We start from the raw sequence: 20,379 nt of genomic DNA on the forward strand, positions 1-20,379 counted from the left end.
TTTTTTTTTCTCATCAGATTTTCTTAGCGTTTTTTGTATTTAATGTGTGGCTCAGACAGCTCTTAATCTTCCAGTGTGCAACAGAAATAAAAAAAGTTAGACACCCCTGAAATCCTGGGTAGCATACCAACACTTAGGGGCAAGAACTTCAACCAGGAACCTATGAAGAAGGTGTGAAAGAAATTGAGGATGCTTGGGCGGCGCCTGTGGCTCAAGGAGTAGGGCGCTGGTCCCATATGCCAGAGGTGGCGGGTTCAAACCTAGCCCCGGCCAAAATCCCCCCAAAAAAAAAAAAAAAAAAAAATGAAATTGAGGATGCTGGCTCAGTGCCTGTAGCTCAGCGGCTTGGGTGCCAGCCACACGTATACCAGGACTGGCAGGTTCAAACCCAGTCCAGGTCTGCCAAACAACAATGACAACTACAACAAAAAAATAGCCGGGCACTGTGGTGGGAGCCTATAGTCTCAGCTACTTCGGAGGCTGAGGCAAGAGAATTGCTTAAGCCCAGGAGTGGGAGGTTGCTGTGAGCTGTGATGGCACAGCACTCTACCCAGGGTGACAGCTTGAGGCTCTGCCTCAAAAAAAAAAAAAAAAAAAAAAAAAAATCATCTAACACACCTGATCCACGGTAGGGCTTAGTCTACTGCCCACTGCTGGGGATTTGTGACTGTTCGGCATCTTGCTAGCTGTCAGTTATTAACTGATAACTGAAGTGGAATCTAATTAGCTACATAGTCTTACTCTACTCAGCTTTAAGTCCACTAAAATTACATCAGGAGTGCTATCGTTTGAATGTTTGTGCCTTCTGAAACTTAGATGGACATTTAATTCCTAGTGTAGCAGTATTGAGAGGTGTGGGACCTTTAAGAAGTGATTGGGTGACAGTGGCTCTACCCAATGAATGGATTAATGCGTTATCAAGGGAGTGGGGCTGGTGGCTTTATAAGAAGAGGAAAAGAGTCCTAGTCTAACATGCTGAGCCCTCTCCCATGCCCTGCATAGCCTTGAGATTCTGTAGAGAGTCCCCACCAAGAAGTCCCAGATATGCTCCTGGATTTCTCAGTCTCCATAACTGTAGAAAAGAAAGAAAGAAATACCTTTACTTTATAAATTACCCCGTTGCAGGTAGCAGTGTAAACAAGAGGAGCTGTACTAACACCGATGCACTACATGGGATTATTTGGGAAGAGCAAATAGAAACACTGTATGATTTGACAGTCGTATGTATTGTGCACCACTTACGGCCATTTCTCTGTACCAGTGTTAAGAAAGAACAGGTGCCTCAGTTGTGTTCCTACACAGTATTCCTGGCTGTAAGCTTCCTCACTGGGAAAGTGTGTGTGTGGGGGGTTCATGTTCATTTAGTAATTAAGCATTCCTGCTAGAGCCCAGGCATTGAAGGTTGCAGCCAAGCTATGATGATGCCATTGCACCATTGCAGTCCACCTGGGGCAACAGGGCGAGCTCCCTCTTTTTTTTTTTTTTTTTTTTTTTTTGTAGAGACAGAGTCTCACTGCACCGCCCTCGGGTAGAGTGCCGTGGCGTCACACGGCTCACAGCAACCTCTTAACTCTTGGGCTTACGCGATTCTCTTGCCTCAGCCTCCCGAGCAGCTGGGACTACAGGCGCCCGCCACAACGCCCGGCTATTTTTTGGTTGCAGTTTGGCCGGGGCTGGGTTTGAACCCACCACCCTCGGCATATGGGGCTGGCGCCCTACTCACTGAGCCACAGGCGCCGCCCAAGCTCCCTCTTTTTGTTAGGTAGTAATGAGTAGTTTCTTGTGTGATAACAGAAAGGATACATTTCATTATCTCTCACCAGAATAGTGCAAAAGTAGAACAGGGCATATTTTTCTATTTTAATGAGTATAAAATTAAGTGCACAGGGTTAAGAAAACCACCTAGAGCCATATAACTTGCATTTTCTCAAAAATTGAATTTTGTTCTCTTGAGCTCTGCCCCAGAGCTTTCTACTATGTATTTTTTTGGGAGGAGGGGGGGACTTTACTACTACTCTCACTGATAAGGTGAAACGTAAAACAGGGTTTTCTTTAAGAGTTGAGCCATTGCCCTGCTATGCCACTGTACCTTTATGAAGTAGGAAGAGATACTACCGTGGGGACTAAAAGGAAAAGTGGTGACTTAGCAGTGTAGCAAAATACAACTTTCCTGAAACGTGGTGAAAGAACCAAAAGACACAAAAATAGAAGAGAAAGTTTCATCAACTGAAATTTGGGAACAGTCCCAATCTTAAAGTATGAATTCCAAGGGCTGCCTGCCAGTTTAAGATCAAGTTATTAAAATAAAGGATGATACTAGGGTATGTAACTCCCAATCTTGAGAAAAACAGTAGTGGAAGCCCAGAGGAGCCCCACAACTTGGAGAGAGAGAGACTGGAGACCAACTTGAAGCCATGCTGTCTGAAAGTGGGGAGTGGAAACAGGTCGCTTTCTTTTCCCTTTTCATGGGCATAGGTGTGGGCTGAGGGGACAGTTGGCTGGAGAGATGGGAAACCATACCCTAGGAGCCAGCTTTGCAGCTGAGGACCCACAGTACTAAACAAAGGCCACTGTGGAGAGAAAAAATATTTGCTGAACCACCAAACAAAAATCCTGCCCACTATGAGGCTTTATTTTAACTGGATGTCTTATCAGAGTAACCAGCTTGCTCCTCTTTGAGGGAATGAACCAAAAATTCTGCTGTCTGTCCTGATCAGAACAGAGCACAACCCAGCCCTCTGCACATAACAAATTTGGCTCCAGCAGAGTGCTTGGAGATGTAATTTCCCAGTTGCAAGTGTCCACAATCAGGCCAATTCCTCCCATCCCCTCACAGACTACTGAACTTTCAAACTAATAATTGAAACCCCTGCAGCATCCAGTTAACATAATTTTTAGGGGAAGAATTTGAATAGTGTCTAGGTAAATAGGAGTAAAGAGTACTGTACTCTGTTTTTGAATAAATGATTCTAGACAAGTGGCTTTCAACTCAAGGCTATTTTGTCCTTTTCCTCCTGGGGGACATTTGGCAATGTCGGAGGATATTTTTGGTTGTCGTAATAGGTGTGATGCTACTGGCATCCAGAAGCCAGACATGCTGCTTCAGCCTTCTATAACACACAGAACAGCGCCCACAGAATTACCTGGTCCAAAATGTCAGTTGTGCCAAGTCGAAGAAACTAGAGTTAAACTTCCCTATCAAAAGATTAACTAACAAAAATCCAATGTGGTGCCTGTTTAAATTCTGGGGGAGAAGAAGCGGGATTAATGTAACATTTACTATGAAAATACAAGAATTTTTTAAACAGCTGATTTATTTATACCTTCAGGAAAGTTGAAGAAAATGTTCACTGTGAAATCAGAAATGAAAGATGAGGTGTTGAAGTTATAAGGAAGTCACAAAGAGTTATGGATTAAATTCAGAAGAGTTACAGACTAAAACTGCCATTACAAAGCTCTTAAAAGTGCATTGGAAGCTGCAAAAAGCAGAATCAGAGTTACAAGAAAAGCAAATTGATGAGGAAGTAGAGGAGGACAGGCTTGACAGATCACTATGAAATAGGAAAAAAACATAGAAATGATCATAATCGGTGGAGACAATAGGGATCTTACATATGGATTCATGCATTTGGGAGGAACGTAAGGGACATTCTTCATTGGTGTTCCCGGCAAAGTGTGTAAAACAAACTCAACAAAGGTTAAGAGCCAGAGATTGGGGGGGGGGGGAACCGTCCCTGAATGAAAAAAGAAATTATATCTTAGGAAAAATGAGTACAATTTGACAATAATGATCCTGATTGAACTTACAGGCTGGGCACAGTGGCTCACGCCAGTAATCCTAGGACTCTTGAGAAACTGAGGTGGGAGTAGTTTACTTGAGCTCAGGAGTTTAAGGCCAGACTCAGCAGGAGTGAGACCCATCTCTACTAAAAATAGAATCATTAGAAAATGGAAAAAGTAATGGGGCGTTGTGGTGGGCTAGCTACTCAGGGAGGCCAAGGCAGGAGGATCTCAAGGTAAGAGGATCTCTTGAAGAGGAGTTTTGAGGTTGCTGTGAGCCAAGCTGATACATCTACTTTCTAGCCTGGGGCAACAGAGGCTTAAAAACAACCCTGTAAAACCAAAAACATCCCTGCAAATTAACCAAAAACTCAAGTTGATCACATCTACTTGATTTTTGTAAACAAGGCTTTCTTTTCTTTAGCTTTTTTTTTTTTTTTGTAGAGACAGAGTCTCACTTTATGGCCCTCGGTAGAGTGCCATGGCCTCACCCAGCTCACAGCAACCTCCAACTCCTGGGCTTAAGCGATTCTCTTGCCTCAGCCTCCCGAGCAGCTGGGACTACAGGCGCCCGCCACAACGCCCGGCTATTTTTTGTTGCAGTTTGGCCGGGGCTGGGTTTGAACCCGCCACCCTCGGTATATGGGGCCGGCGCCTTACTGACTGAGCCACAGGCACCGCCCTTTTCTTTAGCTTTTAAAGAGCACTTTTAAAAACATTCTTTTTATTGAAATACATGTATAGATTTACATTCTTTTTTAAAAACATTCTTTTTGTTGAAATGCATGTATAGATTTACACTGTAAATCTTTTTTTTTTTTTTTTTTTTTTTTGTAGAGACAGAGTCTCACTATACTGCCCTCGGGTAGAGTGCCGTGGCGTCACACGGCTCACAGCAACCTCTAACTCTTGGGCTTACGCGATTCTCTTGCCTCAGCCTCCCAAGCAGCTGGGACTACAGGCGCCCGCCACAACGCCCGGCTATTTTTTGTTGCAGTTTGGCCGGGGCTGGGTTTGAACCCACCACCTTCGGCATATGGGGCAGGTGCCCTACTCACTGAGCCACAGGCGCCGCCCTACACTGTAAATCTTAAGTGTATGTACAGCTCAATACAGTTTTGCAGAAGGCATACACCACATAAACAGAACAAAACTTCATCTGTACTCCAGAACCTCCCCCTCCCTCCCAATCCATTTCTCTAGACTGGCCTGCAGATCAAATCTGGCCCATATCTATGGGTAAAAATGGTTTTTATATCTTAGAATGATTTAAAAAAATCAATAATATTTTATGACTCGTGAAAATTATATGAAGTCTACATTTCAGGGCCCATAGCCATGCTTATAAGTGTTTATATATTACCTAGAGCTACTTTTGTACTACATCAGCCAAGCAAAGTACTGAGACTGCATTACCTTCAAAGTCTAAAGTGTTCACAGCCTGGCCCTTAACAGAATTAAGTTTGCCGAACCCTGTCCTAAGGTGACTACGCTGGTCAGTTTTGCCTGTTGTTAAACTTTGTATTTGTGGAATTGTGCATACGTATGTCTGTACTCCTTTACATGCTGGCTTTCGCTCAGCAACGTGTTTGTAACATTCATCTGTCCTACATGTAGAAGTGTCTGTTCTTCATTCTCATTGCTGTGCAGTATTCCATTTTATGAATATACCACCACTTATTCTCTAGGTCGCTGATGGTCTTTTGGATTGTTACCAGTCTGGAGTTATTGTGAATCACGCTGACAGGAGACTTTCCTTACACGTGTCTCTTGGTGTATTTGTGTAGACATTTATGTGCTCGTGTTTGCTGTATCTAGGACAGTTAACTGTGTGTGTTCAGCTCTAGAAGGTACCATCGGTTCTTCCAAAGCGATTGTTACAACTTAGACTCCCAAGAGTGCTGCTGTACTTTCTCACGAACAAGTGGTGCCATTAGTCTTTGCTATTGTGGTAGGTGTATAATACTAATAGTATATCACCATGGCTTTATCACCAGGTATTTCCCTGGAGGCTAATGAGGTTGAGCACTATTTCATATGCTGCCTTTTGCAGAGTTGGCCCATTTCTCTGCTGTTGGTGTTTTTTTCTTGTTCATTGGTAAGGGTTCTTTATTCTGGATATGAGTCCATTGTTGAATATAGTATTGCAGTCCTCAGTGTAGAGTATTGAGATAAAAAGTTTGGCCCAAGAATTCCATACCCAATCCAGTTAAGTCACCATTTGTATGTAAAGTCTTCATAAAAACACTTTCAAATATATAGGAACTCATTTTCTGGAGATGAATCAAAATAAATAATAGAGAAGGAAATTGTAATATGAAAGGATTGACAGTGAACACTAAATCTGACCAGCTAGAAAGTCTAAATTTAACTAACTTTGATAATTATTTTCCTAAACAAAAAGTGATGCATTTACTTCCATTTTTTTTTTTACAATGTTTCAAAATAGCTTTTACTTGTATTCTTCTTGAAATAAAATTTCTTCATAAACCTTTGCATCAGGGAAAGAAATAAATTCATTTTTATGTTAAACATCTTTTTTTTTTTTTTTGGTGGTTTTTGGCCAGGGCTGGGTTTGAACCCGCCACCTCCAGCATATGGGACTGGCGCCCTACTCCTTGAGCCACAGGCGCTGCCCTATTAAACATCTTAATATGTAATAGAGAGGGAGAAATAAGCTTGTTAAATATGCTTGTGAAAGCCAAAGGCAGTGTAAGGAAGATGGTGGGAGAAGTTGTAGAGGTGCTAACTTCTTTCTCTCTCAAAATATAATTTGTGTTTCCAAACACATCCTATAAATTTTCTTTTCTTTTTTTTTTTTAAAGCATTTATTTATTTAATTTAAATTTTATTTTTATTTTTTTTTTGGCCGGGTCTGGGTTTGAACCTGCCACCCAGTATATGGGGCTGGCGCCCTACTTCTTGAGCCACAGGTGCCACCCCTATAAATTTTCTAAAAAGGAGTAGTGCTGGTGGGGGGCATAAAAGAAAGTAGAAAACCTATAGCAAAAGATAGGAAAGAAAATAAGGAAACATATAAACATGGAAAATATTTGACAGAAGACCAAATACACAGCAATGAATGTAAATAAGATAAACTTACCTATTGAATGTAAGATTAGTAGCATTAAACAGAACCAAGAAGGTTAATAAACTGTATTTTGGTTGCAAAAAAAAAAACATATACTGGTTGCTCTGTATATTAATATAGAGCAGATATAGCTTCTTAGGGAACATTACCCCATCCTTGCAAAGCATCTTCCCCTGTCTGGCACACTGTGAGTACAAACCCACTGCCACGTTTTGTTTTGTTTTGTTTTGTTTTTTAGTTGCAGAGTAAATTATAATCACAGTGCTATACAGGATACCATAGCCATAGATGCAGCATTGGGTAAGTCCACAGTTGGTGGTTTTGGCAGAAGCACTGTTGGAAGGAAAGGTAACTCCATACCCACAGAGCAGGTCGGATTGTCTTGTACATTGTCCTGCCACTGTTTTTGGTTTGTGATGTTGTTTAACTTACTCCTGAATCCCTGTATATCTGGCAGATTAAAAGATCTAAATACTTGATTAGGTTTAAGTGAAAGTTCTTTTTCTTTTGAGATAGAGTCTCACTCTCTGGGCCTGGCTAAAATGTCGTGGCATCATTATAGCTCACAGTAACCTTAAATTCATGGGCTCAAGCAATCCTTTTGCCTCGATTTTTCTATTTTTAGTAGCCAGGGTCTCAGTCTTGCTTGGGCTGGTCTGTTTCTGCCTTGACCTTCCAGAGTGTTAGGATTACAGGCGTGAGCCACTGCACCAAGCCCAAGTGAAAGTTTTTTTAATGGATTATGCTATTCTCCTCGAATTACATCACATCTAGAATGTCTGATTGTCCTACTGTTAGTGATGCCAAGTTGATCCAGCAAGTAATTTGTGAGGCAATACTTTGCTGCCATGTGATTATTCAGTTCCCCATCACTATTTCATCGAGTGGTTTCATATCCACTGATGGTCCTTAAGTAAATTAATTTTTCATCAGGGATTGCAAAATGATGGTTTTCTAATTCTGTTCTTTTTTTACATTTAACACCTGGCATTTTTCTAAATACAGACTTAGAAGAGATGCTAAGTGAAATAAGTCAGTCACTCAAGGACAAACACTGCATGATTCCTCATATCACGAGGTTTCTAAAATAATCAGACTTAATGGAAGTAGAAAATAGACTGGTGGTTGGTAAGGGATGGGGCAGGGGAAATGCGGAGTAATTCAATGGATGTGCAGTTACAGTTGTACAACTTGAATAAGTTCTAGAGATCTACTGTGCAACATAGTGACAGAACCATATTGTGTGCTTAAAATTTTAAGACAGTAAATCTTTTTTTTTTTTTTGTAGAGACAGAGTCTCACTTTATGGCCCTCGGTAGAGTGCCGTGGCCTCACACAGCTCACAGCAACCTCCAACTCCTGGGCTTAAGCGATTCTCTTGCCTCAGCCTCCCAAGTAGCTGGGACTACAGGCGCCCGCCACAACGCCCGGCTATTTTTTTGGTTGCAGTTTGGCCGGGGCCGGGTTTGAACCCACCACCCTCCGTATATGGGGCCGGCGCCCTACTCACTGAGCCACAGGCGCCGCCCAAGACAGTAAATCTTTTAAGTGTTTTTACTAAAAAAGAAGTACTATTCTTCATTATTTGGTTACTTTCTTCTAGCATAAAGCCACAATAATACATAATTTCTCTTATTAATCCAACTCTTGTTTAATAATTATTAATATCAACTTTTATTAATTGGAAGATGTGTGTTTGTGTATATATACTTCAAAAAAATCTTTTTAAGATTTCTGAAGTCAGGGCTTGGTGCCTGTGGCTCAAGTGGCTAAGGTGCCAGCCACATACACCTGAGCTGGTGGGTTCAAATCTAGCCCAGGCCTGCCAAACAACAATGACAGCTACAACCAAAAATAGCCGGGTGTTGTTGCAGATTCCTGTAATCCCAGCTACTTGGGAGGCAAAGGCAAGAGAATCACTTGAGTCCAGGAGTTGGAGGTTGCTATGAGCTGTGATGCCACAGCACTCTACCCAGGATGACAGCTTGAGGCTCTGTCTTAAAAAAAAAAAAAGGATTTCTGAAGTCAAGGTGTAGCTTATAATAATGGTGTTTACACTAATTGTTGGCCTGGCAGCCAATGTGACACCTGTACACACATGAATTTGGTCATAGCTTTTCATATTTCATATTTAGAAAATAAATTAGCAGGGTACAGTCTCTAGTCTCATGGGGAGGGTTTGTTGAACCCCCACCCCAAAACAGTTAGTATAGTATCATTCAGCATTGAAACAAGAAGTTAGTATGTGTGCAATAAAGGCATGGAAACTAAGCTTTTGGAAATAAATTTGATGTTAGCAAAGTTGAAGTTTGTGGTTGGCGAAGAAGCTACAGTTGACCCTTGAACAATGTAGGTTTGAACTGTGTGGCTCCAGTTACATGCAGATTTTTTTTCAGCAAATATCTTGGAACGTTTTTTGGAGATTGGCAATAATTTTGAAAACAGTCAGTGATGAACTATAAAGCTTAAAAACATTAAAAATTAAGAAAAAGATGCATCATGAATGGATTAACTAATCTATTATTGTGTTAATAGATCGTTTATTGGTAAGGCTTCCCATCAACAGTAGGATATTAAGAGTTAAATCTTTGGTAAGTCAAAAGTTGTATGCATGATTTTGACCATGCAGGGGGTTGGCACCCCTAACCCCTGAGCTGTTCAAAGGTCAGCTGTATTACAAAGCAACAACCCATTTACTGTGTTCAACTTACATTTTCCTTTCTATGTACGATATGATACATCTATCTGACCAAGTTTAAAAGTGAGATGTATAGCATCAACATGGTTTAAGTGACAGGCTTTCTCTTTTCTTTTCTTTCTTTTTTTTTCTTGGAGACAGAGTCTCACTTTGTTGCCCTCAATAGAGTTCCTGTGGTGCCATAGCTAATGGCAACCTCCAACTCCTGGGCTCAGTCAGCCTCTTGCCTCAGCCTCCCAGGTAGCTGGGACTATAGGCACCCGCCACAACCCCTGGCTGTTCTTTTAGAGATGAGTCTTGCTCTTGCTCAGACTGGTCTGGAACTCCAGAGCTCAAATAATCCACCCACCTCAGCCTCCCAGAGTGTCAGGATTATAGGCATGAGCCATGGCACCCAGCCCAGGGTTTTTCTTTTAATGTTATGTAATAAAATCATGCAACAAATGTTGCAAGGATCACCTCCAATGGTGGTAAAGGAGAGTTTGTCTTTTTTTTTCTTTTTTTTGAATATCATTATGGACTCATGAATGTTTATATGCCTAAGTTTGTTTTAGTTACAGTCCTTTGTGCTCAGAGAGTCTCAAATTTGGCCAGTGGGAAGCATGTTTGGGCTAGTTTCTGTGCTCTTTTTGGCAAACCCCACCCTTAATCATTCTTTGAGCACGTCTTTGCTCCTCCCCCCCCCCCCCAAGATGTCCAGGGTACCCATTGTACTTCTCCTAATTTAAGTTAATCATTTTGCTCTCAAGACCACCTGGCTCCTTTTAGCAGATAACGGCATTTAGAAATGAAAATCAGCTAGTGGTGCTTACAGCTATCAGAGTGTCATTGCTTTTATGTTCTTTGAGTGAACAGGCCCAAGTTCATAGTGATATTTACAGTTCAAACTTAACAGTGCAGGGTTTTTACTTCTTTGATACATATATAAATTGTATGTCCTTTGTCTTAGGCTTACTATTTTAGTTCCTGGTTCAGGAACCTTTAAGTACTATATATAACAGTGACTATATAAAGGGAAAACTGTATGAAAATGAGACATTTACATAACAAACTGATAACGATACTGTGTATATTTATACATGCACACAAGATATATAAGAATATATATCATATATATGTAAAAATTTATTTGAGGATGATTAATTTTGTACTTGTGTACTAGCTTTATAACTGAGTATACTTTGTAAGTCAGATTTTTCCATAGAATATATATATATCCTCAGACCCTCAGGCAAAGGGATGTAGTTAAAACAATCTTTTAAGAGACTCCTCAGACTGCCTTGTAAACCGCTCAAGGTGGCTTTGGTTTGGTTTGGCACTTAGAGCCATGTCCCACTGTTTGTGTTTTGTGGCCTTCCCTGAGAAACCCCACCAGCCAGTTTCCAGGTTGGCTTGGATTTAGATCTTCACATCTTCCTTTGCAGCTGCCAGGAAGGGGTTGCTAAGACTTAGTTTGTATCTTCTCCTTGAAAATCTCTTCTGCCTGCCCTTTTTTCTGCTGTGTATGTTCTGAGTTTTTCTGATTTGGGACAGAAGTGGTCACCAAGAGCTGCTTTATGTTCCAGTTCCATCATAAGATCCTGCAGGCAATTTGTTTCTTTAAATTTTCTCCAGACAATAGAAACTGGAACAGAGCCCAGAAGTTCTGGCATATTCTTATGTTCTATTTTCAGTAAACCATGTGGTCTCCTAGCACCTGTAAAGAGCCTGCAGACCCTACCTCCAACATCCACATTCTCATACTCTTTCGCTCCCTCCCCACTCCTCTTGCTCCCCCCAGCTGCCTCCTTGCCCTTCTTCACACACATCCTTCTGTAAATCCTCTTTGGTCCAAAATAATGTATATTTGGAGCAAATAGATTTTAACTCTTAAGTTGAAAATATTCATTCATGAAATGTTTAAGCACTGTACCTTTCATCTCCTCGAATCCTCAACAATTCTATTATATAAAAACATTATTGATGGGCAGCACCTATGGCTCCATGAGTAAGGCACCAGCCCCGTATACCAAGGGTGGCAGGTTCAAACCTGGCCCTGGCCAAACTGCAACAAAAAATAGCCAGGCGTTGTAGCAGGCGCCTGTAGTCCCAGCTACTTGGGAGGCTGAGGCATGAGAATCGTCTAAGCACAAGAGCTGGAGGTTGCTGTGAGCTGTGACGCCATAGCACTCTACCGAGGGCGACAAAGTGAGACTCTGTCTCTAAAAAAACCCAAAAGATTATTCTAACCACTTTAAGGCTCATAAAGGTTGTGTAACTTGCCCACAGTCATGGATTTGTTTGGCAGCAGAGCTGGAACAGTAGCTACCTGTAGTGTTGTTATACGCCAGCTAGAGCTCTAAGCCCTTTATGTATTTTACACACAAAGGCATGAGATTAGATTGGAAAGGTGACTAGTCATAGTTGCCCAGGTCTTTGTCTTCAAGATCTGTTTGTTGGGGTGGCACCTGTGGCTCTGTGAGCAGGGCGCTGGCCTCATATACCGAGGGTGACGGGTTCAAACCCAGCCCCAGCCAAACTGCAACCAAAAAATAGCCGGGTGTTGTGGCGGGCGCCTGTAGTCCAGCTACTCGGGAGGCTGAGGCAGGAGAATCGCCTAAGCCCAGGAGTTGGAGGTTGCTGTGAGCGGTGTGACGCCATGGCACTCTACCAAGGGCGATAAAATAAAACTCTGTCTCTACCAAAAAAAAAAAAAAATCTGTTTGTTGGTCTGTCACACTAATAGTTACGTACTGTAGCATGATACATGCTTTGTTATTGCTATTGTGTACAATGTGCTGTGGGAGTCCAGAGGGAAAACAAGCTTGAGAATATCCATTAGGGCTTCAAAGAAAAGGTGACATTGAAATTAAGCCTTAAGAAATTAATTTTTGGAACACAGGAAGGCACTGTTGTCAATGAGAAAACATGTTTAAAGACTGGGATACTGAGTAGTCCCGTAGTGGCTGCTGGAGCAGGAGCCGGGAGGTATCCAGAGGTGGCCTGGTGGGGATTATAGATTGTGCTCTGGAAATTTGGATTCTTTCTGATGTGGAATCAGCAATGGGAAGTGGTGTGAAACAGATTTCTGTTTGGGAAGTATACTGGTGGCATTGGCTTGGATGATTTAGAAGGGGGGCTGAGACCTACTGTTAGGAGATCATGATAACAATTCAGGCAAGAACCTGACCTAGGATGGTAGTGAGGGATGAAGAGCCTCCATGAGTAGAAGCTGTAAGTGGTAAGCAACTTTAATCAGTTTATCTGCTGGACTGCACACACTGGTTGCTGAACATTTTTAAGCCAGAACACAAGTGTACTCAATTTTTTTTTTTTGTAGAGACAGAGTCTCACTTTACTGCCCTCGGTAGAGTGCCGTGGCCTCACACAGCTCACAGCAACCTCCAACTCCTGGGCTTAAGCGATTCTCTTGCCTCAGCCTCCCGAGCAGCTGGGACTACAGGCGCCCGCCACAACACCCAGCTATTTTTTGGTTGCAGTTCAGCCGGGCCAGGTTTGAACCCGCCACCCTCGGTATATGGGGCCGGCCCCTTACCGACTGAGCCACAGGAGCCGCCCCAAGTGTACTCAATTTAAATTTACTCTTATTCTGCTGTTCTTTGTGTTGGCAATGACATACGTATACACCTTTATGCTTGCATGTGGACATAAATGTGTGTATGGTTCAATGTGTACACTAACGGTATCATAGTATGTATGGAGTTTTATTCCCCCTCCCAAACTATTTTACAGGTCATTTTCTGTCAGTCAATCTGGAGCTGCTTATTTCACTTTGATACCTGCTTAATATTTCATTATATTAATGTGCCATAATGTTTTCAACTAGTCTTTAGGTTATTTCTGATACTTTCCCATTACATCCAGCAGTGCAGTGTGTATTTTTTTTTTTTTTGTGGTTTTTGGCCAGGGTTGGGTTTGAACCCACCACCTCTAGCATATGGGACTGGCGCTCTATCCCTTTGAGCCACAGGTGCCACCCAATATTCTTTTTAAATATATCATTTTAGACATATGCAAACATAACCAAATTTCTGCAACTAAATTCTTTGAAAAATTTGAAAGTCTTGGAAATTGCTAATGAAGCAGATTGTGCATTTGTAGTTTTTTTTTGTGTGTGTGTTTTTTTTTTAAGTAACAGAGTCTTACTTTATTGCCCTCGGTAGAGTGCTGTGGCATCACAGCAACCTCCAGCTCTTGGGCATAGGCGATTCTCTTGCCTTGGCCTCCTGAGTAGCTGGGACTACAAGTGCCCGCCACAATGCCTGGCTATTATTATTATTATTTTTTATTTTTTTTTTTTGGTTGCAGTTTGTCTGGGGCCGGATTTGAACCCACCACCCTCGGTATATGGGCCAGCACCCTACTCACTGAGCCATAGGCACTGCCCGTGCATTTGTATTTTTATTATATTTTATTTTTTAATTTTTTGAGACAGTCTTAATTGTCCTCAGTAGAATGCCGTGGCATCACTGTTCACAACAATCTCAAATTCTTCGGCTCAGGCAATCCCCTTGCCTCCGCCTCCCTTGGAACTACAGGTACCCACTACAATGCCTGGCTATTTTTTTCTATTTTTAGTAGAGATGAGCTCTTTCTCAGGCTGTTCTCAAACTCCTGAGCTTAAGCAGTTCACCTGATTGCGCCTCCCAGAATGCTTAGGATTACAGGCGTGAGCCACCTTGAGCCTATTTGTTTTTTGTTTTTGTTTTTCTTTCTAAGTAGAGTTAGGGTCTCACTTTTGTTCAAACTGGTCTTGAACTCATGAGCTCAAGCAATCCACCAGCCTCTGCCTGCATTTGTAATATTCATATGTTGCTAAATTGCTTTCTATACCACTTGTTTTCCTATACCTTCATCAACACAATGTTTTCAGACTTTTGATTATAACTCTTACGAAAGGGAAAAAATGGCATCTTACTGTAACTTTGTAGCTTTAGCTATGTTTGGGCCATTTGCATTTCTCTAAGAATGATCGTTCCTGTTTTCATTTTTTTCTTGTTATTTGACCTTATTTAGTTGTAGTAGCTCTTGATATATTAAGGAAATTAGTGTTTGGTGTGAGTTCCAGGTATCTCTCCGTAGTATGGTCTTTATCTTTCAACTTGACTTTTGGTAGTTACTACTGCAGAGTTTTCTTTAGTTAAATTTATGAGGGTTTTGTCTTTTATTTTTTTTTATTTTGTTTTTAGAGACAGGGTCTCGCTCTGTTGCCCAGGTTAGAGTATGGTGGCTCAACCATAACTGCAGCCTTAAAATCCTGGGCTCAAGCAATCCTCCCACCTCAGCTTACCAAGTACCTGGGACTACAGGTGTGTGTCACTATGCCTGATTAAGTTTTACAATTTAAGAGATGGGAGTCTTAAGTCCTCCCACCTCAGTTTACCAAGTACCTGGGACTACAGGTGTGTGTCACTATGCCTGATTAAATTTTACAATTTAAGAGATGGGGGTCTTTCTATATTGCTAAGGCAAGTCTCAGATGATCCTCTGTCCTTAGCTTCCCAAAGTATTGGAATTAATAGGCATGAGCACTTACCTTTTATTTATTTGGGGAGCAGAAGTAGCTCCTGAATTTCATGTTCTACTTAGAAAAGACCTTCCCTACTCCAGGATTATTTTTAAAAACACTTCCATTTTTTCCTTCCTGTACTTGCATAGCTTAATTTTTTTTGTATTTAAATCTTTGAACCATTTAGAATGGCATTCGGGAGTAAAGTATTAAATATGGATCAAACGTTTTCCCCTTGTCCTAACACCATGCATTGAAAATTTAATTTTTCCCCATTAATGTGAAATGTCATTAGATATCTTATGTGGGGGTGTTGCCTACCTAGATAGATCACATACTATTTAAAGGCAACGATCTGGTATTGTCTTGTATCCCACTAAAGCTGAGCATAATGATTTGCATAAAATAGGTATGAAATTAATTTTTTGGGATGGGAAACGGAGTCTCTGTCACCCAGGGTGGAGTACAATGCCATCATCATAGCTCACAGCCATCTCAGACTTTTGGGCTCAAGTGGTTCTCTTGCCTCAGGCTCCTGAGTAGCTGAGCTTAAAAGGAATGTGCCACCACGCCCCACTAATTTTTCCGTTTTTAGTAGAAATAGGGTCTGGCTCTTGCTCAGGCTGGCCTTGAACTCCTGAGCTCAAGCAACCCTGCCTTGACCTCACAGGGTGCTAGGATTATAGGCGTGAGCCACCATACTCAGTCTGAAATTTATTTATTTTTTTTTTGGTTTTTGGCCGGGGCTGGGTTTGAACCTGCCACCTCTGGCATATGGGACCAGTGCCCTACTCCTTGAGCCACAGGCGCTGCCCAAAATTTATTTTTTATATTTAAAAAATTGCGATTTCTGTACATAGGGAAGTTCGCAAAACATGTATAGTTTAATGAAATTTTATAAAGTGCACAGCTTTGTAAACTATCACCTACATCAAAAAATAGCTCCTTTCCAGCGCCCCAGGAGTCCCTTGTATACCCTTCCTAATCACATTCCTCTCCCATCCCCTAGAAGTAACCACTCTCTTGACTTTTGTGACAATGATTTCTTTGGTTTTCTTTATATTAAGGTCAAGCCATAAGAAATTGCCATTTTTATAGGTCAAAAATCATTAACTATCTTCAATTTTATATCTTAACTAGTAATTTTTATCACTTTAAGTATGGCTCTCTGAAGACTAAGTTTACTTGAGCCTGCCACTGAATATTAACGAAATGCAATCTTACTGTATTCTGTGTTTTTTTGGGCTTCTTCACTCTCTATGTTGTTGCAGGTTGTTGATTCTCATTGCTGGATACGTTCTCTTATATAACTACTACGTTTTGTTTGTCCATTCCATTGTTGCTGGACTATGGGTTATATCTTAAGTCAATTTGGGCTGCTATAACAAAAATACCATAAACTGGGTGGCTAAAACAACAAATGTTTATTTCTTACAGTTCTGGAGGCTGGGATTCCAAAATCAAAGCACCAGCAGATCTGGTGTCTGGTGAGGGCCCTCTTCCTGGGGCATTAATCCCATTTACTAGGGCTCTACCCTTCTGACCTAATTACCTCTCCAAAGCCCCACCTCTAACTGCCATCACACTGGGGACTAGGCTTCATCATATGAATCTGGGGAAACAAACATTCAGCAGGTTGTTTTTAGTTTTGACTATTGCGAACAGTGTTGGGGTGAAAATCCTGGTATGTGTGTTTTGATGTGTGTGTCTAAAGTTTCTTCTAGGACAGGATCAGCAAATCGTGACTCACTGCCGTGTGTGTGTGTGTGTGTGTGTGTGTGTAAGACAGAGTCATACTCTGTCACCCATACTAGAGTGCCACAGTATCATCCAGCTGACTGCAATTTTAAACTCCTGGATTCAAATGATTCTCCTGCCTCGGCCTCCTGAGTAGCTGGGACTACAGACAGCTGCCGTGATATGACACCCAGCTAATTTTTCTATTTAGATAGAAATGAGCCTTTCACTCTTGGCTCAGGCTGGTCTTGAACTCTGAGCTCAAGTGATCTTCTGTCTGGGCCTCTCTGAGTGCTAGGATTATAGGCAGGAGCCACCTTGCCTGGCCCGTTTTTCTCTTTGTTAATTAAAATTTTATTTTTGTAACTTTTGAAATACTTTTTATTTTGAAATTTTACATTTGTAGGAGAGATGCAGAATTGGTGCAGAGTTCCTATATAGCTTTTATATACCATCCTCTGATGTAAATATCTTACATTATTGTGATATATTTAAAATGAAGAAATTAATATTGGCATAATACTATTAACTACGGACTTTGGAGATTTTTTTTTTTATTGTTGGGGATTCATTGAGGGTACAATAAGCCAGTTACACTGATTGCAATTGTTAGGTAAAGTCCCTCTTGCAATCATGTCTTGCCCCCATAAAGTATGACACACACTAAGGCCCCACCCCCCTCCCTCCATCCCTCTTTCTGCTCCCCCCCCATAACCTTAATTGTCATTAATTGTCCTCATATCAAGATTGAGTACATAGGATGACTTTGGAGATTTTTTAATTTTAATTTTTTATTAAATCATAACTTTGTACATTGATGCATTTATGGGGTTCAGGGTACTGCTTCGATATACAATGTGAAATGCTTACATTGAACTAAGTAACACATCCATCACAATTATACTCATTTCTGAATAGTTTTGAAATGTACCATTGCATCGTGCACATTAGGTGAGGTCCCCCCAAATACCCTCCCTCCTCCCATATCACCCCACTCCTCCCCTTTCTCTCCTCTTCCCTTCTACTTTCTGGACCATGGTCATGTTTTGCTATTCGTATGAGTGTGTAGGTGGTTATATATTGATTTCATAGAAGTATTGAGTACATTGGATATGTTTTTTCCATTCTTGAGATACTTTACTAAGAAGAATATGTTCCAGCTCCATCCAGGTAAACATAAAAGATGTGAAGTCTCCATCTTTTTTATGGCTGCACAATATTCCATGGTGTACATATACCACAATTTGTTAATCCATTCATGGGTCGATGGACACTTGTGCTGTTTCCATGTCTTGGCTATTATGAATTGGGCTGCAATAATAATTTTTTTTTTTTTTTTTGAGACAGTCTCACTTTATCACCCTCCGTAGAGTGCTATGGCATCACAGCTCACAGCAACTTCCAACTCCTGGGCTTAGGCGATTCTCTTGCCTCAGCCTTCTGCATAGCTGGAACTAACAGGCAACCACCACAATGCCCGGCTATTTTTTTGTTGTAGTTTGGCCGGGGTCGGGTTCAAACCCACAACCCTCAGTATATGGGGCCAGCACCCTACCCACTGAGCCACAGGCACCGCCCCCAGAGTGCTAGTATTACAGATGTGAGCCAGTGTGACTGGCTGGACTTTTGGGATTTTATCTGTTTTCTCACTGATGGTCTTTATTCTGTAATTGGACCCAATGCAGAATTCTGCATTTAATTGTCATGTCTTCTTAGACATGAAGCAGGCTTACCAACTATAGTACAGTATACCTACTCTGTTTTGTTGTTTAGCTTGTCATATCCAGTCAAAACATTGTTTTCCAAAGTTACTTTTATATAGCCTTTGGGTCTGATTTCTTTGACTTAGGAAAATTCATTTAAAATTCATGCCTGTTATTACATGAATGGCTTGTTCACTTTTTAAAAATTGGAGTGAACTTTACATAACAGAATTAATCTTTTTTTGAGACCATCTCACTCAGTTGCCCTGGGTTGAGTGCCATGGCATCATAGCTCAAAGCAACTTCAAATTTTTGGGCTCAAGCAATCCTTTTGCCTCAGCCTTCTGAAGAGCTGGGATGATAGATACCCACCATAATGCCCAGGTAGTTTTTCTGTTACTAGTAGAGACACAGTCTCACTTTTGCTCAGACTGGCCTTGAACTCATGATCTTAGTTGAACCATCATGCCCAGCCAGAACCAATTATTTTAGAGTGAACGTTTCAGTAGCATTGAATACATTGACAATGTTATGCAAAGTTCCAAAACCCTTTCATCACTCCAAAATAAAACCCTCCTTTTACCCATTAAGCAATTACTCCCCATACCTCCTTCCTGCCCCCAGTCTCTGGCAACCACCAGTCTGCTTTCTATTTTTATAGATTTACCTATTCTGGATATTTTTTATGAATGGACTCCTATAACAGATGACCTTTTTGTATCTGGCATCTTTCATTTCACATAATGTTTTCAAGGTTCATCCACATTGTAGCATGTATCACTACTTTATGTCCTTTTTAAAAATTGTCATTAAATATATACAAGATAAAATTTGTCATTTAAATCATATGTATATGTGTAGATGGTCCATTAATTACATTCACAATGTTGTGCACTTGTCACCTACTATTTCCAAAATGTTCATCAAACTGAACAGAAACTCTCTACTTGTTAAGCAAGAACTCACCATTTCCCAGCCCTTGATATCTACGGTCTGTCTCTATGAATTTGTCTCTCGTAGGTATTTCATAATCAGTGGAATCATATAGTATTTGTCCTTTTGTGTCTGGCTTATTTCACTTAGCGTAATATTTTCAAGGTTCCTTCATGTATTACCCTATGCCAGAACTTTATTCCTTTTTTAATGACTAAGTAATTTTTCATCATACGAATATATACCACATTTTATTTATCTAGTCACCTATTGATAGACACTTACATTGTTTTCACCTTTGCTTTGGGGTGAATAAATGCGGGTATGAACATAGTGGCATAGGTTTCTATTTGAGTCTCTGTTTTCAGATCTTTGGGAGGATTGTTCAGCTAGGAATAGAGTAGCTTGCTGACTCCAGGCCTAGAGTATATATCTAAAAATGGAATTGCTGAGTCATGCAGGATGCAACTATTTAGCTTTACTGGATAATGTTAAGCTGAATTCCAAAGCTATAAGATTAGATCATGGTCGCCAACACTTGGGTTTATCAGATTTTAATTTTTTTGCCAACTTGATCTTTGTATAGTGGTGTTTCATTATGGTTTTAGTTCGTATTCCTGATTTTTAAGGAGGTTGAACACATTTCACACGTTTATAAGCAATGTGGATTTCCTGTTTAGTAACTGCCTATTAATTTTCCTGTTGGTGGTTTGCCTTTCTAAATTAATGTTTACTAATTGATACCTTCAAATAATGTTTACTCTGTTTCTGCAGAACAAATAGTGGAGAAAGATGAAGGTCCATATTATACTCACTTGGGATCTGGCCCCACGGTAGCCTCTATTCGGGAACTCATGGAAGAGCGGTGAGTGATGAACAGATGTCCAAGGAGAAATGAGCGTGTTGTTAACGCAATATGGATTTTAAG

At 40.9% G+C, this 20,379-nt stretch overlaps 1 protein-coding gene across 6 annotated transcripts in view; it reads left to right on the forward strand.

Annotated features, from left to right (window-relative positions):
- TET3 (tet methylcytosine dioxygenase 3) overlaps window positions 1–20,379 on the forward strand; it is a 125,365-nt gene that overhangs the window by 68,446 nt on the left and 36,540 nt on the right. For all 6 annotated transcript variants that reach the window (XM_053587013.1, XM_053587014.1, XM_053587015.1 and 3 more), the window contains one exon: window positions 20,226–20,316. In XM_053587013.1, coding sequence (XP_053442988.1) covers window positions 20,226–20,316 — 91 coding nt within the window. The remainder of the gene's footprint in view (window positions 1–20,225; window positions 20,317–20,379) is intronic.

This window comes from Nycticebus coucang, chromosome 4 (genome assembly GCF_027406575.1).
Source record: "Nycticebus coucang isolate mNycCou1 chromosome 4, mNycCou1.pri, whole genome shotgun sequence".
In the NCBI taxonomy this organism is placed as follows: Eukaryota; Metazoa; Chordata; class Mammalia; order Primates; family Lorisidae; genus Nycticebus; species Nycticebus coucang.